General features: G+C 48.4%; 1 protein-coding gene across 1 annotated transcript; it reads right to left on the bottom strand.

The window, feature by feature from the left end:
* Positions 1-8,768: 8,768 nt before the first annotated feature.
* Positions 8,769-18,674, bottom strand: ARL5A (ADP ribosylation factor like GTPase 5A). Its single transcript, XM_066323214.1, has 6 exons — positions 18,470-18,674; positions 16,624-16,684; positions 14,322-14,469; positions 13,255-13,338; positions 11,378-11,529; positions 8,769-10,714 (listed from the first exon to the last, which is right to left on the bottom strand). Exons 1-6 carry the CDS (start codon positions 18,513-18,515, stop codon positions 10,666-10,668), a joined length of 540 nt encoding a protein of 179 aa, XP_066179311.1. The 5' UTR covers positions 18,516-18,674; the 3' UTR covers positions 8,769-10,665.
* Positions 18,675-24,242: the final 5,568 nt, after the last annotated feature.

Here is a 24,242-nt window from a genome sequence, read left to right on the forward strand (position 1 = left end):
CTGAGGGAGCTGGGGGCTATCACCTGTGGAAGAGAAGCTGCAGGGAGAGCTCAGAGCCCCTTCCAGGGCTTAAAGGGGCTCCAGGAGAGCTGGAGAGGGACTGGGGACAAGGGCTGGAGGGACAGGACACAGGGAATGGATCCCACTGCCAGAGGGCAGATTGGGAATTGGGAATTCCTGGCTGGGAGGGTGGGCAGGCCCTGGCACAGTGTGCCCAGAGAAGCTGTGGCTGCCCCTGGATCCCTGGCACTGCCCAAGGCCAGGTTGGAGGTCCCTGGGGTAGTGGAAGGTGTCCCTGCCTGTGGATGATGAAACTGGGTATCTTTGGGTCCCTGTGAACCCAAACCATTCTGTGATCCCGTGATTCTGAGATTAACTCTGGACCTTTGGTAAGGAAAGCCGTGATCCTGCCCTCACCCTCACACCAGAAATGTTGGAGGTGCCCCCAGCCCTCCCCAGTGCCACACACAGAGCTTTTCACCTTTGTCTCCTTCAGCTTGATCTCCAAAATGATCCAGGCTTCTTAACACACTTTTTCTCTGCAATGAGGGATCAAGGGGGAAGAAACCTTTATTCATTAAATAGTTTTCATTTCCAAGAATCTGGCAGACTTTCAGCTCTTTGAAAACCCTTCCACGGGATGCTGAACTCCTGATGACTTCATGAGGCTTTTTATAAAGCGAGATAATGACAGTGGAGGGACAGAAGCAGCTGCACAATTCCCTGGCTGTGGCAGAGATGGCCAAGCACTGCAGCCTTCAGCAAATCCATCCCCCCAAGGATGCCAGGAGCGAGATGCTCGTGGACAAGCAGGTTTCCAGGGAAGGAGACAACTCACCTTGCACGTGGGAATATCTTGTGACAAATCTCGAGCACATCCTCGCTCTCTGCTCATCAGGGCTCCTGAAGGATGGGGTGGTTTAATGCAAGAATTCCCTTCACAACCTGAAAATTTAGTGCTGATCTAACACAGGTTACACCACGCTGAACCTTTTCAGTGCTGGAGATTCCGTGGCAAGAATATCTTTACTGAAAAGCACAGTAAAGATTAAAAACCCAGCCTAACTCTTGTTGTTAATACACAGATTTCTGAGCGACAAACATGGAACAAATATTTTTGTGTACTGAAATTTTTTTTTGGCTGTGACACTGCAAATCAAGTAAATAATTTTCAGGTTTAAATGGAATTGTTCCTACAATGACACAGTTTTCCTGCTGTTGACAGCCAAGAAAATGTTCTGTGTAAAAACAACCCATCCCTTTGCCATGGAGAAATACCAGAAAATGCAAAAACGTCAAATTTACTGAAGGAGGATTTTTTTCAAAAAGCAGAAACAGGATAGACTAAGGCAAGACTAAAGCTAGACTGTCCCAGGCACGGCAGGAGCCCAGTGAAACAGCATGAAAATGCTGTGACTGTCTATGATAATAGCTCATCCTAAGAGATAAAAAACAACTTTAGAGGTTTACCAGTCTGTGAAACAGATGATTAAATTACTCCATCACGTTTATTCAGGCTCAGAGGTGACTGAAGTTTAGCAGCACATTCAGCTGATGGTGCAGAGGAAGGATGACGATCTGCAAAAAGACACCCAGCACAGAGAGAGGGACAGGGATAACCCAGAGCAGGGCAGGAACAAGATGAGGAAATGGCCTCAAGCTGTGCCAGGGGAAGGTCAGGCTGGATACTGGGGGAAATTCCTTCATGGACAGGGCTGTCCAGCCCAGGCAGTGGTGGAGCCCCCATCCCTGGACGGATTTAAAGCCCTGAGGATGTGGCACTTGGGGACACGGGGCAGTGGTGGCCTGGGCAGTGCTGGGAATGGTTGGAGTCCATGATCATGGAAGGTTTTTTCCAACCCCAGTGATTCTGTGGTTCCTTGCTCCACATACAAAGTTTTCCCTTGTTTGCTTTGTTTAACAGCAGTTCTATAACAATTATTTCCCCAAGTCCCACCCAAGTGATTGTGGTACTACAGGCAAGGGGGTTTCTTTTGTTGGCTGCACTGGCCAGAAGAATTGCATTCCCTCGGATATAGCAAAATAAAACTCTTCATTTGAAAGATTTGCTAACAAAAAGGAGGATCCTGCCCCCATCTGGCCTCCCTGGAAGGGAGCAGCCTGAGGGGGAGCTGGAGCAAGAAATCCCAGATTCACAGGGCTTCAAATCCTGCTTTGGAAGGGACTCACATGGATCAAATCCAGCTCCTGGCCCTGCACAGGAGAGTCACAAGAATCCTTCCCAGCATCTCTGGAAGGATGGGAACTCTGGCTGCCCAGCCACTCTCTGTGCTCAGAACAGACAGGAATTCCAGGTTTGGATGCAGGTTGGGTGGCAGGGCAGTGGAGAGAATCACAACGTTCCTGGAGCAGCCCCAGTCCTGCCACAGCTTGTTTGGGATGCAGATGGCTCCCACTGTGCTGTGTCCTGGGAATACGGGCCCTGCCATCTGCCAGGGCATGGGAAGGGACCTCAGTGCCCTCAGCAAAGCTGTGCCCACCACCAGGAAACACAACAGTGGCTTCATTCCCTTTGCCTCCCTAAATCCCTGCCATGCCACAAATTCCAGGTCACTGCCACGCAGAGACACCTTCTGACAAAATGACCCAGCCTCAGAGCTGGGCTGTCTCTTCCCCAGGGCTGGGAGGAGGAAAGGAGAGGAAAAAAAACCAGTGATCAAAATCCTGAGAAGCTTCTTACTTTCAGAAAAGCAGAAATAAGGTTTCATTTTAAATCTCCAAACCCTTCCCCCTCTCCCTACTCCAGCCACCCTGTCCTTCCTTCCCTGGGCTCAGCATGGAATAGTGGTTGCTGCTGCTCCTGGCAGGAAAATCCTGCAAAAATGAGGGTTTTTTTTTCCCACCTTATCTCAGTTAAAAGAGACCAAACTGACCAATATGCAGTTTCTGCATTAACCCAGCATTCTCTTAAAACCACCAGGAATGAATGGTCTCAACACTTGATGGAAAAACTGTGCCTGGATTCAGGCTGCCCTTGTCCACAGGATGGCAAAGGGAAAAGAAAAAAAGCAAATTCCCTGTCCTTCCTAGGGAATAGTCCCCACTGATGAACTCTGTCAGCACTCCAGGATTTTATCCTGGAGAAAAGGAAGCTCAGGGGAGACTTTATTTTTATCTACAACTTACCTGGAAGAAGGGTGCAGCCAGAGGGGGGCTCAGATCTGCTCCCAGGGAACAAGGGACAGGATGAGTGGAAACAGCTTCAGGCTGTGCCAAGGGAGGGTTAAATTGGATATTAGGGAAAATCTCTCCCTGGAAAGGGTTGTCCAGGCCTTTTGGCTGCCCAGGGCAGTGGCGGAGTGCCCACTCCTGTAGGACAATTCAGACACTGGGATTTCTCAGGAAGATTTGCACATCAAGCAAAGTTCAGGACTTTCCTCCATTCATCACCTCAACCTTTTCACTGCAGCACCTTTGGCATCCCAGGCACACTGGGTCTCCAAGAAACTCCCTGGCCAGCTCCACACAGAAACACCTAAACAGTTTGGTTTATTTGTCACTTACACAGCTCTGATTTCCACCCATTAACTCAGGTTTCAAAGCCCAACACCATGGGAAATGACACAACATCCGTGAGGATCCCACAGCACCAGGCCCTCCCTCAGAACTCTTCAACATTTACACTAAATCCTTATTTCTGTACAGATTTAGACCATTTTCATTGTTTCCAAGGAAATTTGCATGACCTTTTTGCATGACCTCTTTACATGACCCCATGAGTTGCCTACATATATATATACACACATATATATTTGAAACAGAAAGAAAACCTTCTAGTTCTGAAGAATGAAGGTAAAAACCATCAGAACTGAAAAATTAATGACAAGAATTAACTGTCTTTATTGTCAGTATTGTTGACTATTCTGTAGCTTTACATGTATTTCATCCCCATATCATCATAAAAACATATTCAGAATAACTCAATACAGACTGTGCAACAAGAGAGCAGCAACAGTAATTTAAAACGTGATAATGGCATCAAGAAAGTATTAATTATTAAAATAATTAAAAATGTATTATTTAAAAAAAAATGAAGAACTCAGCAGTCTTAACTTTTATACACTCAAGAAAAAGAGCCAAAAAAAGTAACATTTTCTGTTAAAAAGCCTGTTCACAGTTCCATGCACCAGGTGCAAAGGCCTATAGAATGCACAGCTGGGCTAAACCAAACAAAATTAATGTGTGAGAATGATGGCTTCTCTTTTAAATCACCTAACATTTAACTGGATTCCAAGGAAAACTACAAGCAGTTTTTAGAAGTTATATCAAAGTCAAGGAATTATGGAGTTAAGAGGAACAGGACCTGGCTTTAAGGCGTTCAGCCACAAAAATGTCCCGGGAGAATCACGGAATTGCAGACTGGTTTGGGTTGGAAGGGACCTCAAAGATCATTTAATTCCAGTTCCTTGCCATGGGCAGGGACACCTCCCTCTATCCCCGGGTGCTCCAAGCCCCATCCAGCCTGGCCTGGGACACTTCCAGGGATCCAGGGGCAGCCCCAGCCGCTCTGGGCAGGCAGAACAGCAGCACCAGGGAGGAACTGGAGGCAGAGCCAACCCTGCTGGGAAAAGCGTGTCCCAAAGGAAACAGCTCCAGCCAGAACAGCTAAAAGTGGAGGTGGAAGGATAAGGAATGTGGGAAGGCATTTTGCCTTTTCTACACTATCCTAATGGGGGGGAGTTGCTGCAATTCTTTATTCCTCAGAACTCTGTCTGCCTGTTATTTACAGGGAGGTTATTCCATGGGATCACCCCACAAATACAGCTGGAAGGAACCCAAGGAGGTTATCCCATGGGATTTACCCATGGATGCAGCTCCTGCAGCTGGAAGGGACCCAAGGAGGTTATTCCATGGGATTTACCCATGGATGCAGCTCCTGCAGCTGGAAGGGACCCAAGGAGCCCCAAATCCCCACCCAAGGCTGGTGAGGCTGCAGGGCTGGGCAGGAAGATCCTTTACACAACCCTGGGATCACCAAGGCTGGAAATGCCCTCCGAGGTCACCGAGTCCAACCTGTGCCCGACCCTCCCTTGGCACCCCGTGCCATATCCAGCCCATGAACACAAAATTGGGAATTTCATCTCCTAAGGCAACTTTGGCTCCATCTCTTTTGCTCTTTAAGAAGTTTCCTGCAGCTCCCCAGCATTCACCGGTGATGTGTGTGATATGTGGGTATGGAAGAGGGGCACGTCCCTGGGATTCAGCATTTCTGACAGGAAGACAACATTTCACACTCATTTTAATTCCCATTCTTGACACCAACCAGCACAGATTTATCACCAAACTTGTCCCAAACAAAGCCCCCCATCACAGGCTGGGCAGAACAGCACATTTCACCCCCAAAAAACACCTAAACAGCCCCAAATAACAGGTCAGAAATCACATATTTGCTCGAAAACTTTCACTGCAACTCCCACACACAAAATTTAATGCAAACAGGCACATTTTGACAAGTGTTTTCAACTTAAAATCATAAATACTGGTAGGTTTGAAAGAATTAGCAATTGACATAATTTATAAATGCATAAAAACGATGGTACAGAGCTCCCCAGCCCAAATTTGTATTTGCTCCACTTCAACGAGAATTAGGAGAACACAACGAGTTCCCTTCAGCTGCATGAAAACCAGAGTTTGAAAGACACAAAGTGGCAAAGGGGAAACAATTCAAGGAATGCTCTGATCAAATTTCAGGGGGAAAAAAAGTTGCTTAATAGAATCCTGTTTTTCCTTTGCTATAATAAACAGCTCTATAAAATGTTTTGGTTAAATGACTTTAATACCCACGCGTGAGTGCAGACACAGGAGGGCTCCAGCTGGGAGCTGCCAGCCCTCCCAAGGCTCGGGATTAATTTGAAGCCATCATTTTATACATTCTGAAAAACGCGATTTTTCTCGCAGTTAGCCACGTCCTGGCTGCGTTTCTTTCAGGAAGATGACAAAGTCTGGAGAGAGAAAGAGAGAAAAGTACAAAGTACAAGCGATCAAAGGAAACCTGACCCCGGCTGCGGGGAGGAACACACGCGGATGTTCCTCCGTCAACACCAGGCAGGACACGGAGCAGCACCTGGGCAGAGCCGATTTATGCCCAAAAATCACAGGAGAGTCTTGGAATGGGCAGAGCAGCCTCGGAACCAGCGGCGGCTCCGCCCGGGGACATCCACGGACACTCGGCGTGGACACACCGTTCCTCGGTCACACAGCCCAGCCCCACACCTCGTCACCCAGAGCTCATTTTAGTTTTTAACCTCCCCACAGAATCCAGCTTTTCTTGGCTCCATCCTCAGTTAGACCAGGAGAACACCGAGCTGAAGATGTCCAAGGAAGGATTCCCAGCCTTCCAGGTAAAGCAGCGTTTTCTGGCTTCCAGGCAGAAAATCCAGTCTCAGCCAAGTTTTGTACAGTTACAAACAGGAAAAGCTTAAAAACCCCACCCAGCTCGGTCCTTACCCAAAATCTGACTTAGAAGGCTCAGGGTGGTAAAGTGACTCCACTGTGGATAAAGCTACAATAGAAAAATTCACTGGTAAGGCCCTCTTAAGGCAAGGAGAGAGTTCCTGCTCATGATTCTCAAACACAAAATACAAAGATACAGTGCCAGCCCCTTATAATTCATCATTTTTGGCCATTTAATGTATTCACTACAACATAATATATTCAAGTCACATCTGGATTTATAACCAGGCCACATCTGGATCACAGGAGTGCAAAGACATTTTCCTTCCTCAGTGCCACTCTTGGTGCCACGGGATCATCCCTGCCCTGCCTAGAGGTGCTCAGCACATCCATCTCAATTAGCTGAAAACGACTTCAGCCCTAATTAATCTGACAGTGACAAACTTGAGTTGCACCAGCCAGTGAGGAAGCAACTGCTGCCACCAGGAGCTTCCCAAGGCCAAGGACTCCTGGGTGGAGTTATTTAAACAGTCCCTTGACAGGAATTCCAGCCAACCACCCTGACACAAGGACACATTCAGTATTTCCTGTCCCAAAGCAACCTCAGTGATGCCTGATTAATAGAAAAGTGCTTGGAATGGCAGGGATGGGAGAACTGTAACAAATTCATCACAAATCCTGTTAAAACTTGGGTGTAGGGAGGGGAAAACCCACTCATCTCCACACACTGGGAGGCTTTTATAGATACGTATCTCTATTTTAAGGGAGTGGGAATGGTAGCACAGGAAATAAAGCTGATTATGGAATTAGTTTTAGGCACTTGAGCTGCAGAGATGTGGAAGGTGCTCGTCAGGTGCATTTACCATTCACACACCTACACAGTGCTCAGCAGAGCAGCTACTCAGCCTCCCAAAAAGAAAAAAAAAAATTAAAAAATGAAGCTATTCACACTCCCCAGGTTTATTTACCACCTCTCCTCACAATTAAAGATCTGTATAATTCCCAGATGCCAGAAGCAGCATATTCCAGAGATGATTTACCAAACTGATGATCTTCTAAACCGAGAGAAACATTTGAAGCATCAGATTATTGAAATATGACCAATTTTTTTTTGCTACTAAAATGCCATTTTGCACCATCACTTCAATAACCTTTTTAAGGCCCTTTTCCCAAGAATGAATTTCATGGAGAACAAAGGCAAAGCCTGAGCTTCAGCTGGAAGCCAAGGCAGGGTGAACCACCAGCATCAGAGCCCAAGGTCATGGCTCAGGGTAAGACAATCCCTGCCCAACTATCCCCCAGCGGGAGCAGCACAGATGCCAAGTTCCTTGGCTTTTCTATGGACAGAGCAGGGAGAAAAATGGGAATTCCCCTACAGGGAAAAGAAAAAAAGCTGTCAACAAGGAGCACTTACACAAAACACAAAAGGGTCTAGAGATCAAAAGTCTGGCTGCTCTTCTCAGTGACTAAATTTAAAACATTTCAAAGTTCACACACACACACACACACACACACACACACGTGCACTTCAAAGCACCACCACAGCAAATATTCCAGCTGAGAGTTAGGAAATGATCACAGAGTCTGGAACTGATCACAGCAACCATTCCAGGTGAGAGTCTGGAACTGATCACAGAGTCTGGAATTGATCAGAGTCTGGAATTGATCACAGCAACCGTTCCAGGTGAGAGTCTGCAATTGTCACCTCTGCTGACAATCCCCACCATCCCCACAGACTGAAAATCAGCACTTAAACCCCTGGACAACAGCACAATGTATCAGGAAACATCAGCCACCACTGAATTCTGGCTACATTTGCCCTCAAACTACAAAATACACAGAAAGCTCACAGTGACCCATGACATGTTTGCAGTCAGGTTAACACTGGGTTGTTCACTGACCAAGACACAGAAAACAATCGAGTGCTTGCATTACAAAGCCCTCAGGGCACAGAAAACCCTGTCTGACAGCCAGTCCTGAGGTGTGCAGTCACTCCCAGCCCTGCTGGGCTCTGTGGTCACTGGGGAAACCAAGACAAGGTGAACCTCAGGGGCCACAGCAAGGGGAAGTGGCACGGGGAGGAAAGAGTAAAACCAACTGAAGTGATGTGTAAACACGGAGTATCTGCTTGCAACACGACCCACTCCTGCAGCCACCACCACACCTGCACCATCTGACACAGAGTTCCTACAAAAGCACAGCCAAACAGCAGAAATCCCAACACTGCTCCACCATGAACAGCAACAACTCCTTCTCCTACCAGCCAAGGCCCAGCTCACCCAACCTGTGCGGATTCAGCCCAGGGAAGACATAAGACTCAAAAACCAAACACTTGGGTTTAGAAGCAAGTCTGCTTTTTCTTTTTTTTAGACTAGAAAATGTACAATTCCATTTCATATGCAAGTGTGCACAGAGCTTGTTGCTTGTAGATACTGTCAGAGAAACTGAGAGAGTCCTTGCATTAAATTGTTAATTCTTCAAACATTGATACATTTTGCAATACACCAGTTAAATACCAAGATCTATGTGCATGCACTAGAGATATATGCATGTACACTTTAATGTTTAACAAAGACAGCAGATCCCCCAGCCAGGGAGCGTTGGAGATACCAAAAATAGATTAAAAAGTTAAATTCTTTACCTGCCTTTGTTAAATACAGACTTTGAGATTGCCTCCCCTCCTTTCCCCCAGGATTCCTGTGCTCCCAGGGAGGCAGGTGGGCAGGAAGGCAGGAGCTGACCAGATTATCCCAGAACCAAAGAGAAGCACCTTAAAAAGTTCAAACTAAGATTTAAAATGTCTTTAAAATGCCTTTTCCATCCTTACCAGACATGGGGGCCGAGAAAGGGAAGAACATTTTCAACGGTTTTGTTTCATTTTGCTGAACTCCCAGTGCATCACCCAGAGAAGAGTCTGACATTTCCAACCACCCCACTGCCTCCCCAACTGCCTGGATCCTCTAAAGTGGGAATTCTGACCCTCCTGTGCCTGGGACAGCCATCCCAGCAGGTGTGACAGCAGAGAAAGGTGATTCTAGTGTTCTCACACTGCTTGGGGACCATGCAAGGGAGTTCTGCCCTGGAACTCGTGTGGGTCACCTGGAGCTTTTCAAGTAGTGTCATCATTTTTGTCCCCATCCAGTCTCCTCCACTGCATATTGATACATCTGCACATTTTACCATCTGCACATTTTATGTAGCAAAGAGAGTTTTTCCTCTGAAAAACGCTTCATTAGAGTCTGACTTGTATTCCAGTGACACTTTCAAACGTACTTTTGTGCCTCTTCTTTGGTTAAGAAAAAAAAAAGATACTTTTCCCTTTTTGACAGCTGAAGGTACTTCTCCCAGACCTGAATCAACCAGCAGAGCACAGAAGGAGTGGGCAGGCCCTGCAGCATCACCCAATCCAATGACGACCACAATAAAAGAGGAAAATCCATTCCATTTGAAACACTTTGGCAAATTTGTTCCGTTTGCCAACCCTGGAATTCGAAGCTCAATCCGTGTGCCTCAATCCATTCCAGCCTCCTCCCTAATCAAAAAAATCACGTGGAAAAAAAAAAAAACAAGCAATGGGCTGAAGAGAGAGTTTGTTTATCAGGTTGTGGAGAGCCGAGGTGTGATTGACGTTACAGCCGTACGGACACAGAGGGACGGGACTGGTGACACGGGCACGTGGCCGTGGCACAGATTAGGACTGCTGCCACCATACTGATTCAGCTTTACACTGGTCTGAGCAGATTGCAATGAACCTAGGATTGAGGTATAAATATACACAAATATGTACAGTACACATACAGGAAAAGAGTTTTGCATTTGTAACATCGGCAACCTTAGAAATACTGGAGAGTCGATACGTACGCCAATGACTCGCTGGCTGAGTTACTGGAATAATGAAGCCAACAACTTCCACTAGAGAGGGCTACAATGGGATCATAAAACTCTAAATTAAAAGCTCCTTCCTCTTGCTTCATCCTCCCCATGCCCAAGGCTGGACTGTTCCCAGGGGCAGCTTGAAAAGAAGGTTGGTCACAGCTCTGAAGGTGTCCTCCGAGCAACCCGAACCAAAGTGGAGCCCAAAGTGCTCCTTTGTGCCTGCTCCCAATTCCTGTCCATGTGTGTGTGTGTTTGTGTGTGCAGCTATGTAGAAAATACAGTTGCCATCAGTTCAGTATAAATACATCCACCCCACCAATCTGCCACTGGAACAGCTCTGCTGCAGCAATGTCTGTGCAAAGAGGTCATTAAAAATCATCTGATCTTCAGGCGGGACATCATCCACTCCAGTCCTTGGCACAGCCTGGGAACACAAGAGAGAACATTTAGGGAATGCTGGCACTTCTCAGGATAACTCCAAAGGTAACTCCACAGCATCAACTGAAATTCTTCCCAAAGAACTCTAAATCATTTCTGGAAACTCTTCACTCCCTGCATGGCACTTCCTACATCTTATGATGTCATCTATGGTGAGAGAGTTCAGATCCCAGCTCTTCAAGACATGAAGTTCTCTCTAATTAGGATTATTTTTAATGAACCAGATTTCAGTTTGCCCCCACCTCACCCCACCCTCATCAAGCCCAAATGGTATCAAGTCTTATCTCTTTGAGGTGACACCATGGGTTTGATGTAAAGTTGGTGTTCTGAGCCCAAAAATACTTTAGGTATCAAGATTATGAAGTGTTGAGGCCCTGGCACAGGGTGCCCAGAGAAGCTGCAGCTGTCCCTGGATCCCTGGAAGTGTCCAGGGCCAGCCTGGACAGGGCTTGGAGCAGCCTGGGACAGTGGAAGTTGTCCTTACCTGCAGGGGTGGGGTGGGATGATTTAAGGTCCCTTCCACCCCAAACCATTCTGGGATTCTGTCACTCTTATGGCCAGGGGAGGAATGTGTGTTAAACCCAAATACCGCAATAAAAGCCCCAGAGTAATTCCACATTCCCCTCCCGTGGACACCAATCCTTCTTACCCCTCTCCAGTGAGAGCACAGCAGGCCTGAATGTGCCACTGGTGATCCTTAATTGAAGTCAGCTTCAGGAACTGGGAGATCTCAGCTACTGTCATGCACTCCTTCACATCCTGCTTGTTAGCAAAGATCAGCAATCCTGCTTTCTTCAAGTCCTAGGGAGAAAGGAGAGGAGGTAAGGACCTTGGGGGCAAAAGAGGGGACACCAAAGCAGGGAACCCAGAGCCCAGCCAACAATCCAGAACAAAGTGCTGCACTGCAAAGTGCTGGAAACCCTCTGATCCTGCACACCAAACAGCCAATTCTTGCCATGGATGAGGAGTGAAACACTCAGGACAACGTTTTGCTGTGCTCCATGAGGATCAGAGCCCTGTGTACCCCTGTACCTGAGCAGCAGTGACAATCTGGGGACAGTGACTCCAGGGATAAGCTTATTTTACCTCAAATTGCTTGGAATTACATCAGGGCAGGGATGTATTATGGAAAATCTTTCCCTTGGAAAGCAAAAAGGTGTTCCCAGGAAGCCAGGCCAGCTCAGGCACTGAGCTACACACCAGGCTCACTCCTGTTGACAAGCAGCAAAATTAATTCCCAAATAATCAACTGCTCCACAAAATAGCTGGAACTGAGCTGGCACAACTCAATTCTGCCTTAACAGCAACTCCACGTTAGGAGAAAGGAAAGATTTTCAAGGAGCAAAGAAAAGGGATTTTAAATCAATATTTGACTTTCTTTGCTGCTCTCTCCCAACGTCACAGCCACGTCTGGGGAGGGAGCCTGGGAACATCCTGCCGGCAACAAAGGGCACATTCACTGCGAGGTGGCTCCCAAATCGCCTCCATTCTGCCTGGAATTCCAGCCCTTCCCTGCGGCTACATCAGCTCGTTCACAACTTCACCTTCCTTTAGGGATTAGGAAACAGAAGATGCAGGTTTTTGCAACAGCCTGAAGAGTCCAGCTCTGAAATCCTAATCCTGGACAGCAGCACCGAGCCCCTCCGTGCCACATTTAACACTGCACAGCCTGACCTGCTCTATTAGAATTTACTTTATTAAACATGATTTAAATTAAATATCAAAAGTTTTAAAAAAACCCACAAAAACAAACAAACAAAAACAAAACAAAAAAATATTAAAACTCAAAAGGTACTATGCAAAGCCCTTGGTTTTCCTCCAAGGAAATCCATAGGCAGGCTGTGCCCTTCCTGCAAGCTCCCAAACTCTGGCTATAGGTTAAATATAGATGCAATATTTTAGGCTCTCATGCCATCATTTTTATGCACTTTTTCTTTTTTTTTTTTTATTCTGACACTTAAATTTGGAAGCTGGGTGTCAGCTCACACACCCTGATCCAGTTTGCATTCAGGTCATGCCACAGGTGCTGCCTGGCTTTTACATCAGCCCAGCTCAGGTTTAGACCTGAGCCAGGGCTCAGGTTTAAGGAGGGTCCTGACAATTTAGCAATTTCCACTCTGGAATTCCACTCTGCATTCTGCTGCAGCCACGGGCTGAAGTTCCTTCAGTTTTAGAGCTGGGTGCTCTAACACACATTGTAAAGGTTGTAAAGCCTCAGGTAACCATGAAGATATCAAAAATAAATATTAAATTATTGCAGGAAACCATGGGGTTTTAAAGGCTCTAATTCAGATATTAAAATGGATTGAAGTATAAACCCCACAGATGTCTCTGACAGGTCCCAACTGCTCTTTCACTGGAGCACTCTGACAGGCTACTTCTGAAATTTAGTATTAATTAATACCAGCTTTATTGGGAATTTCACAGAAGACAGTTCAGGGTGTAAATGGGCTTCCCTTGGCATGCATCAGCCAGATAATTAAAATAAAGGTTAAAATACATATTAAAGACACAGGGTGCACTCACCTCATGTGCTAACATTTTATACAGCTCTTCTTTAGTCACAGAAATTCTCTCTCTGTCTGTGCTGTCCACCACAACTATCACAAACTGCAAAAAGGGAGAGTTATTAGGCAGAGAAACTCTTGCTGTTCCCACTCCCAGCCCATTATCCAGCTGGATTATCAGACACCATCCCTGTTCCCAAACCTTCCCTCCAGCCCCAGTAATCCCACAGGCCTGGGGTTATTGACAGCCTCTGCTGTGCTTTGGGTACAAAGGCAGCTCTCACACAACTTTTTGCTTTCTGTTCTCCATTTTTCAGTGAAAAAAAATCATATTGAAAGCAAGAAATTTCTTTGTAATCCCAGATCTGGTTTTGGTCTTTGCTTGGTGTAACTGAGGCACCACACAGATCCCTCAAATAATTTGTCGCAGCCTTTAAAACAAAGTGCATCAGTTTTCTTTGTCTAGGTCAAGAACTAAGATGAAAACAAATATTTGCATGGGATTACAAGAGTCCTGAAGCTCCAAACTCCAAGAACACACTCCCAGCTTCATTCAGGCTGGAAAAGAACTTTAAGGAATCACAGCACCTCATCGGGATGAACTGGAGAACAAAGGTAATTATTGTGACTATTGCATTCAACCTCACAAAACGCTATTTATAGAATATAAATCATTGCATTTAAATTGTATTTGATAACACATGGGAAACCTTGATTTAAAGCCTTTTTAGGAAGTTGTGGGCTTGGTAAAATTTATATACATATATATAATATACATATACATATAGATTTTTTATATATATATATTTATATGTATGTGTGTATGTACTGCAACTGCACCTCTAAAGAGTTCTGAAAACTCCTGGGGGTGTCTAAGCTGGTGCTGACAGGAGCTTGTGAGACAGAGCTGCCAATGTTTTGGAGGAAAACTTTAGGGCTGTCAGGCAGGTTCTGGAGGAGCCACTGCAGAGAGAGTGACCACAGAGACAGCAAGGAGGGACCTGCAAGTCCCAGATGGGTGAGAGCCCCCAGGGCCAGCCCCAGACCAGGAGCAGAACACCCCAGAGGTGTGGCAGGGCCCCTGACCTCGGTGTTGGTGTAGTAGGTGTTCCAGGAGGAGCGCAGGGACTCCTGGCCCCCGATGTCCCACATCAGGAAGCGCGTGTTGTTCACCACGATCTCCTCCACGTTGCTGCCGATGGTGGGAGAGGTGTGAACCACCTCGTTCATGGAGCTGCACGAGGAACAGGGACAGAGACAGGGCAGTCACACACAGGGAGCCGTGGAACTGCGCCTCAAGGGGGATTCCCACTGAGAGAACCTCAGCAAATGTCCCCGCGCAGCCAAGACAAGGTTTGATGGTGGGAAGTGCAGAAACGTAAATACAAACAGCAATAAAAAGGACTCAGTGAACTATGTAATAATCAAATTATAGAGCTGAGAGAGCACTCGTGGACAAAATGTGTTATAATTAATTAAATCACGGAGCTGAGAGAATTTTTGCTTCAGAAGCTTTTGGAAGCACTCAGCTCTTCTTTCTCCAGGCTCATTTTGGCTCACACGGGATGGAGCAGTTGTTTTGCTTCAAGAATGTGGTTAAGCCACAAGATTTCCAAGGTTTCAGAAAAACAACTCATCCTCCAGCTCCACCAGAAACACTTCACCCACTCCATGCCAGGGCAGGCCACTAAAACCAGATTTTCTTCACAGTGCGCTGTGTCCTAATCTCCTCCTCTTCTCCCCTCAGCACAGTCCAATACACAACTTTTTGGAGACAAATGCAGCCATTAAATATTTCAAATATATTGTTTAGAGATAACTGAGTGTGACTTTGCCACTAAGAACGTCACTTTCACATCAAACAACCAAATGTGTGCTCTGGATTCTCCTAAAGTTCAGCCGAGTTAAACTCTACTGTAACAGGCAAAAAAATTAACAGTAGCTCCAAGGCAAACCATCTGTGTTCAAAAGAACTTAATTATTTTTTCTTCTGATCGCCTTGATATAGCTTTTCATTTTGTATGAGCCTTTTTGAAGTTCCAGCAGAGCTTTTAGTTACAGTGACAGCAATTTGAGACTCATAATGGTGCTGGAATATTTCCTGAAGAGGATACAGAGAGCCAAGGAGATAAAGGCATGGTGCAGTGTGCTGAAAAGCAATCCCAGTTACCCTGGGCCAGTGCAAGGAGAGCTGAGTATGAGAAGGGGAGCAAAGGAAGTGTCTGGAAGAGGAAAGATGGGGTAGGGTTAAGGAGAAGTAAGGCAGGAGGAGAAGAGAACTGGGAAAGTCCTGGGGAGTGAAGTGGGTACAAAGAAAAAGGAGACATACAGAGATCTGCATGAGAGGGAAAAGAAAACACTTGAAACTGCAGAAATAAGGGGAAGAACCAGACATTTGTGGAGGAAGTGGATTACAAAGCACCAAAGAGGCCCTGGGCTGCAGCAGTTCCCAGTCTAAAGAAATACTCTTCATTCTGTTTGTGCTTTTAGACATCTCTCACTCCCTCCATAAATCACCATCACCTTCATCCTTCCTCTCTCCCTGCAGCATGGCAGGGCACGAGGAGCCAGAAATGTTTTGGAAAAGGCGAAGCAGGTTGGAATGTGACAAACCCCAACCACTTCCAGAAAGGCAGTTTTAACTGTGGGATTGGAGCAGCATGGCCACATGGTTTAACAGGAATTATTTCTGACTCAGGAACACTCCTCAGTGCCACAGCACTGCACGTGGGAAAGGGCCAATCTGTCCCCAGCACTAACAGACCTTGAGCTGCTTGTGCCACCCAGCAGCTTCCAAGCCTGTGGACAGATTGGTGTCCTCTTATCAAACTGCAGCTGAGGAACTGAGATATGGAGCTCATTCAAGCTCCATGTAAACCAGGAGCAAGGTTAAAGCAAGGCAAACACAAACCAATGCTGCTGTTGAAGGCAGAAAGTGCAGGACAGCACAGAGATGTTGTCCTGGGTTTGTGCTGGTATCAGCCTTCCCCCATCCCACAAACCACACCAAATTCATCTCAGCACTGGGGACACACGGCACAGCAGGGAGAGGTGCTCTGCCACTCACAGAATGATTTGTCTGCTCTTTTTATCTGTGGCGTGGATCAGTTTTGCAACAGCGTCCCGTGGCCAGCGCTCACCACAATCACATTTTATGGGGCTGGCAAAGAGGCAGGGCCGTGACACCAAGGGCGGCTGGGAGCACGTGCTAACAGCAGGTGATGAGATCCAAAACCCTTGAACAAAACCTCCTTCATGCAGCAGGCACAGCACAGCCCTTTCCAAACTCCAGCCACCCACTGCCACCTGGAGAGCTCCGAGGAAAACCACCCAGGGCCACGTAACACACCTGGAAATGCCCCCAGCGTCCCCTGCAGGTCCTACTTACAATTGGTACAGAATGGTCGTTTTCCCTGCATTGTCCAGGCCCACAATGATCACTTTGTGCTCTGCAATGGAAACAGCACTGGTAAGTCACAGCTGTGGGTCTGCAGCGAGGTTAGTGCCACGTCTGCCAGTGTTTTCCTGAGCCAACAGTGCCCAGGTGCCATGGCCAGGTGTGTTGGTGGGCCAGCCCAGCCCAGGAAGTTTGTGTGGGCAGGTGCTGCTCGGGGCAGGGAAGGGACTGGCAATTTCTCCCCATTCCTGAGAGATTTCAGAAGGAAGTTTTCCATCTCTGCCTGCCAATGTCACGCTGGGATCCTCTCCCAAGCTGCTGCAGGGTTTTGCAGCCTGAATCAAACTCCATCCCCCCCGCCACCACAGCTCTGAGCTCCACTTTCCCTTCATCCAGGCAGTACCCTGATGTCTTTGCAAAGAACGGGTAAAACCCCAACCGGGCTGCTCTGCAGTGTGATCCCTGTGCCCTCCTTTCCTCCTGGGGAACAGAGGTGCCCTGGAACATTCCACAGGACACATTCCCCCAGTTTGGTCTTGGACCAGTCACCAGGTGCTGCACAAGCCACCTCTGGCATTTTGGGGCTCTATGCCCCAATCAATTCTCGCTTCCCTTCAGCACCTCCTCCTCTCCTGTGCATCACAAAAGTCACTGGGAACTCTACAGCTGCTGGTGTCAAGCACAGCCAAATTTCTGATTTCCAGTTTGGGTGAGCACAGCCAGCTCTCAGCTCTGTTACTCAACTTTCCCTTGCACAACCAAGCAGGACCAGTCACGTAAAAGCTTGGTGAGAAGAGGGTTTTCCCCTCCTTCCTCGTCTTCCTCAAGGGCAACAAAAGCCATTAAAAAACATGCCCGAGCCTCAGACACTGAGATCAACCCCTGCCAACAAACTACACTCACACTGATTTATCCCAGAGGAGAGGGAGGGGACAGGGGTCAGGTAAGTGGGAGTTTCCTGGGTCTCGTTTTATCAATATTGTGTGGTTTTGCAGAGTTGTCTTTTACGCCATCCAATACAAATTCCAGCTTTAAAAACTTTGCACAACTGCACAATATTGTAAAAGTGTCTGCTTACCTGACCCCACATAACTAGGAACTTTTGTTTCAGGTGGGAAGCTGCCAGCATAGTGGATGTTAGGAAATCAGTTGGAACGGGAGGTCTGAGGTGGGGCTGGATGCTACAAAACAAAAATATTTTGTTGTGTTTGCACTACACGTTAACGGGGACACAACCGGGACATTCAACGAGCAGGTGGGAGAGTACCGAGGTTCACTTAAAATCGAATTCCACGGACTTCGGGAACATGGAAAGAGCATCAGCAGGTGCTCTGCAGTTAAAGTTACAACTCTCACCAACACCTTGCCGTAAGGAGACAGGGGTTAAAAATCCCAGAACGCCGCAACGGTTTGGGTTGGAAGAGAAATTAAGGATCATCCAGTGCCACCTCCCTGCCATGGGCAGGGACACCTTCCACTGTCCCAGGGTGCCGCAAGAACCACTGTCCAACCTGGCCTGGGACACTTCCAGGGATCCAGGGGCAGCCACAACTGCAGCTATAAATAACATTTACTCCCCGAACGAGCCAGATCTCCAGGTTTGCCTCTGAAACCCGCACTCTGCCGACAGCGAGACGAGCCCACCCGCCCCGCCGCGCCACGGCCGCGCTCCTCTGGCACACGTTAATAATTGAACAGGCGGCTGTCAGGGAACGAGCACTCCAGTAATTGAAAGAAGGGGAAGAAAAAAAAAAAATATCAAGCCCCGACTTGCAGGAGCCCGCGCGGCCGCCCCGGAGCGGCTGTGGGTCCCTCCCGGCTGGCCCCCGGGCCTCACCCTGGTGGTTGAAGAGCCTCCATATCCTGGTGAAGAGGATCCCCATCCTCGGCCGGGCGCTCCGGGCCTCGCCGGCCGCGGCTCTGCGGGGCCGCGGGCGCTCAGGGCCCGGCGCAGCGCCCCGAGAGCCGGCTGGGGCCGCGCCGAGGCCGCTGCCGCTGGGACATCGCCGCGGGGTCGGGCCGGGGCTCGGGATGGGGCTCGGGATGGGGCTCGGGAGCGGAGCGGCGGCGGGAGCGGAGCAGCGCCCGCGGCCGCCTCACGGACGGGCCGGGCCGGGCGCGCTGCGCTGACGCGCGGGGGCGGCACCGCGGCCGCCATTACACGGCACCGCCTCAGCGTGCCCTCAGCGCGGGCTGCCGGCCCTCAGGGCAGGGACACCGCGGGTGTGGGCATGGGGGAGCCCGGGACAGTGCGGGTGTGGGCATGGGGGAGCCCGGGACAGCGCGGGTGTGGGGATGAGAGAGCCCGGGACAGCGCGGGTGTGGGCATGGGGGAGCCCCGGGACAGCGCGGGTGTGGGCATGGGGGAGCCCCGGGACAGCGCGGGTGTGGGCATGGGGGAGCCCGGGACAGCGCGGGTGTGGGCATGGGGGAGCCCCGGGACACCGGGGGCTCTGGGGATGGGACAGCCCCGGACACCGCGGGTGTGGGGATGAGAGAGCCCCGGACACCGAGGGCTCTGGGCATGGGACAGCCCGGGACACCGAGGGCTCTGGGGATGAGGCCCCCGGAGACACCGGGGGCTCTGGGCATGGGACAGCCCGGGACACCGGGGGCTCTGGGCATGGGACAGCCCGGGACACCGAGGGCTCTGGGGATGAGGCTCCCGGAGACACCCAGGGCTCTGGGGATAAAGGAGCCCGGGCCCGGCCGGCCCACCGCGCTGCCACGGGCGCCTCTCGCTTCACAGCTGCTCCTGCCGGGGCCTCGCTGCCCTCACAGCCAGGGATTGCTCCCCAATACCGCATCGAAATGCTCCCCTCAGGTTTAAACCCTTCCTCCATGTGCTGCCCCTTGTCCCCAGTCCCTCTCCAGCTCTCCTGGAGCCCCTTCAGGCACTGGAAGGTGGTTTTCCCGGAGCCTTCTCTTCCCCAGGTGAACACTCCCAGCCTGGCTGCAGTTTATGGGGAAACTACGTTCACTTTGCCCTACTAAAACTTGGTGTTCTGAGGAAAACGTGGGAATAACGTGGGTGAAGTCGCTCCCCAGTAGCTGGGGGTGTTTGCACAAGGGCGCCTTTGGTAGTCCTAAGACCCGCCTATAGCCTTCTCTTCTCTGAGATAAATTTCTCTGTCCAAACCCTCCACTGAGTTTAGATCCTCAGGGCTTTGACAATCCCAGGCAATAATTGAGTTGTGCACAGCTGTGTTAATGCTTAAGACAAGACCTTGGGTTGTTTGCCCTCTCACTTGTCCTGTCCTGACACCAAATTCCTTCCCCGACACCTTCCACTGTCCCAGGCTGCTCCAAGCCCCGTCCAGCCTGGCCTGGGACACTCCCAGGGATGGGGCAAGAAATCTTTCTTACTCCGGAGGTTTCTTTCATTTTTCCTTCAAGGAGCTTTTATTCCCACGGCAGCTTCTTGCATTTCATTTTCCCTGCTGGTTCTGAACTAAAGCAGCAAGGCCGGAGTCATCTCCAGTTTTCTGTGTCCAGAGATTTTTGTGTTTCCTGTTGCTCTGGAGGGGAATTTATGGCCCTGAACAGTTGAAAAAGAGAAATATCCCGACAAATCCACTGTGCCAGCCCATCCCGGTGTCACAGCTGTGGGTGTAAAACATGCCTCAAGTTCAGCATCCAGCCTGCAATGGCATTAATGATTTATTAGCTGTCGATTATCCCCCTTTCTGCCGGTCCTCAGCTTGGAATTTCAGCAGCAGCCAGGGTTTTTTACTGTTCTCAGCTCTCCTGGGCTCGGGGCAGGGTTCACTGGCTGCACAGCTGTGGGAGAGCTACCAAAGTTCAATCAAACTATTTATTCTGATTATTTAAATAAAAACCTCTAAGGTTTTCCCCCCGTGTCATTTTTCTTTGGGGTTTTTTTTCCCTATGGCAGGCTGGTTAAACCTGGACGGTCGTGCTGGTTTTTACAGACTAAGCTGGGCTTCCCAGTGCTGCTGCTGGCAGCTTTCTAAGGAAGCGTTCCAGTGGGCAGGGCTGGGCACAGCCTCGCAATTCCCTCCTGGAAATCTGGGAGGGCTCTTTCAGGTCGCGTACGTTTTGTTCCAGGCAGCTGTAACACACACAGGGTCAGCGAGGCTGTGCTGGGGAAGTGCTTCGGATGCCGACGGAAGGATTTCACCATGGAAATGCTTCTGTGCAGGAAAAAAAAAAAAAAAACAGAGAGGATATGGAACGGCTTAGGTTGGAAAAGGGCTCCAAGATATTTGAGTCCAGTCATTTCCCATGTCCACAAGTGCCACATGCACTTTGAAATCCCTGCAGGGATGGGGATTCCACCTGAGCCCCTTTTCCATGAAGGAATTGTCCCAATATCCCCCCTGAGCTCCCCTGGGCCAGCCTGAGGCCGTTCCCTCTCCTCCTGTCCCTGTCCCCTGATCCCAAATCCCCCCGGCTGTCCCCTCCTGGCAGGGAATTCCAGAGAGGGAAAAGATCCCTCTGGATCCTCCTTTTCTCCAGGCTGAGCCCCTTCCCAGCTCCCTCAGGAATTCTCCAGCCCCTTCCCAGCTCCCTCAGGAATTCTCCAACCCTTTTCCCAGCTCCCTCAGGAATTCTCCAGCCTTTCCCAGCTCCCTCAGGAATTCTCCAGCCTTTCCCAGCTCCCTCAGCCGCTCCTGGGGTTCCAGCCTCTTCTCCAGGACATAGACAACTAAAGCAGCTTTAGAAACTTTAACCCCTAGGATCATATGAAAACACACAAAAGGTTTTTTTTTTTTTTTTTTTTTTTTTTTTTTTTTTTTTTTTTTTTTTTTTTTTTGGTGGGTTTTTTTGCTCAGTTTTATTTATTTGAAAACCCTTCTCCTTTCCATTAACAGCTCAGATGAAAACTCTCGTGTTGAGGTCTGATTTTGAACACGCAGCCAAGACAATCCCACTGAGCAGAACTTTAAGAGCTGGAGAAGTGCCTGAGGGGTGTAAATGCAGCGTGCAGCTCACCTGGCCGAGGTGCTCCTGGCCCTCCAAGGCAGGGTTTGGGTGCTCACAGCATCTCTGGGAGCTTGCTGGTTCCTGTTACTCATTTTTGGGAAGAGGAGGCTGGAAATCTCTGCCAGAGGCAGCATCTTCCAATGCTTTCAGTTTTCCAAGATGCCATCAATGGCTGGAGGTGGCACTCAGGGCTCTGGGCTGGTGACAGGGTGGGGACTAGTCACAGTTGGACTCGATGGCTTTGGAGGTCTTTTCCAACCTTCACCCTTCTGTGATAAACTGATAATTACCTTTCAATTCTCCAATCCTTTACCTCTCCCATCATTCTGCCCCTTGTTCCTGCCTAGGAACCTATTCTGTGTGAGATCCCACCAAATCCCAAACTCCTGAACATGCCCCAGAATCCTTCAAAGGAGCAGTTGGCTGCAAGTCCCTCATTCCCTGCTGGATCAGCAGGAAATATCTGTATTTTTGTACTTCTGGGTCGCAGCTATTTAAGCTCATTACAAAAATAAACATAATTTATTTTGCAGAGCAGATGCATCTCCTTCTTCAGAAGCTCATTAATTTTTCCTAAAAATGTAACACGTGAGGCTGCTGCCAAAAACTATTGGCAAACAACAAAAATGCCACAGGGCTCCGGGTTTCTCCCGACTGTCTGGAGCATTTTCCCAAGCTTAGTGCAGGACACCAAGAGACTGGACAGACTTTTAAATGCTTGGTAGTTTTGTTCATTTATTGTAGAAAAGTTATTGTAATGCAGTTCATCTTTGTACATCTAAATTCCAGAAAACGAATCCATAGAAATGAGAATACTATGGGCATGCAGTCTGCATGATCCTGGTCACAAAAATAACACCACTTTTTTTTTTTTTTTCCTTTTTTTAAACTTTTTCTTTTTTTAAAATTTTTTGTAGTTTTTTTTGAAAGCCACTAAAAGCAGAGGGAGAGCAGAGCATGCACCACTGTACACATTGCATAGTATATGGTACCCACATGCCTGGTCGGGTGCTACACACACAGGGTCTAGAGGGCAAAACAAAGGGAAAATCAGCAGAAAACACAAATTTGGGGTGGCTCTGTCCCAGTAAAGGCAGTAATGTCTTCACCAGTGTGCCTCTGAACTGGCTCCCAGGCTCTCCCTGGGAACCAGCTGGGCTGAGAAACAGAGATTCTCTGGGATCTGAGAAGCCCAAGGTCTGGAGTCTGCGGTTGGAATGGCTGATCCCAACGTTCTCCCCGCTCTGGCTCTCCCTGTCTGCACCAGGAGGGAATCCAGCAGCTGTGTCCCAATCCCAAACACACATTCCTGAACCTCACCTCCCTTCAGCTTTGCAGTTCTTGGGAATTTGGGCTGCTGTGCCTCTTCCCTCTGCCACCTCCAAGCTCTGTATCCCCACAGCCATTTACTGGGAGCGTTTCATTCCCGACCTTGGGCTGCTGCTGGATTCACCAGTCACATCCCAGATCTACACATTGGCCAAAATTAAAGTTATCCATGTGATTTCAGCTTCCAGGAGGAAATCAGCAGAAATGAATGCAGTGGGCTTTGTGAGGGAAAAGGTTCTTTGTTGTCATTCATTAATTCATATGGAAGGGGTACAAGTTACTGAAAAATCAATCCCGTGTGCAAAATGCCAAAATCAACTGCTGAAGTATCAGGCAGCGAGTAAAAAGATCAAAAATGCAATAAATCCACTGATGCTGGGTCAGGAATCTCCCCCTTGGTTCCAAAAACACGATGCCAGATGCAGGGGTGGAATTACTGTAAATTTGTGCTATTACAAATGTGCTTCTTTTCCCTTGCTCCGTTTTCCCACCGTTGGCAGAAGAGTTTTGAGCTCTGTGGGTTGTGTGCTGCAGAGCAGACTGAACACGGGGCTGTCATTAGAATATTCATTAGAACATTCATTAGAATTTGCTTTTCAGGCAATATTGGTAAGGCAGGGGATGATCAGGAGGGGCCAGACCTTGCTCTGGGCCAAGACAGGAGTTGGTGTCACTGCCAAGGGCTTTGGTTTCCCAGATTCCTGAGGCAGGTCCATAAATCATCCTGAGAGCAAGGAAAGGCTCCTCCCAGCTTCAAGGGACTAAAGGAGTGACGCTCGTTAACATTTGGAATGATTTCCATCTCCTCAAAAATCCTCTGGATGGATTTAATCACAATATTTCTCCTGACTTCTTGAGTGGATTCCAATGCACAATGAAAGAAATCTGAACTTTCACTCCTGAGCAGCATTTTCACCTCTTATCTCTTGAGTTAATTCCTTACACATATTTTACACCTTTATTAAAATGTCCCTTTTTTTTTTTTTTCTTTTTCTTTAAAGACACACCTTTATTTTTTTACATAAAATAAACTGGGCTTGGTAACAACCTCACCAAGGTTATTCAAATGCCTCTTAAAAATGACACCACACTCTTTTAGGATCATTTGAACTCCTTTTCCCCAGAGTTAAGCTTGGCTGCACCACAGGGTCCTGCAGCCTTTGTAGGACTAATATTTGAGGGAATGAGAGGCAACTCCAACAAAATACAGGGCAGCAGAATCCCCTGGATCCAAACCTGGACTGGCACCAACAGGGGGAACAGAATTTTGGTTTAAAATGCACATTTTTAGGAGCAAACCCAGGTTTGCATAAATGGCGTTTTATAAAATATGA

Source organism: Sylvia atricapilla, chromosome 7, assembly GCF_009819655.1.
Source record: "Sylvia atricapilla isolate bSylAtr1 chromosome 7, bSylAtr1.pri, whole genome shotgun sequence".
Classification (NCBI taxonomy): Eukaryota; Metazoa; Chordata; class Aves; order Passeriformes; family Sylviidae; genus Sylvia; species Sylvia atricapilla.

Coding starts and splice junctions, on each gene's coding strand:
- ARL5A (XM_066323214.1), bottom strand. CDS start 18,515: ATGGGGATCCTCTTCACCAGGATATGGAGGCTCTTCAACCACCAGG. Junction 16,685..18,469: donor GAGGCTCTTCAACCACCAGG/GTGAGGCCCGGG, acceptor TTTCCATTGCAG/AGCACAAAGTGATCATTGTG. Junction 13,339..14,321: donor CCTACTACACCAACACCGAG/GTCAGGGGCCCT, acceptor CCCTTTTTGCAG/TTTGTGATAGTTGTGGTGGA.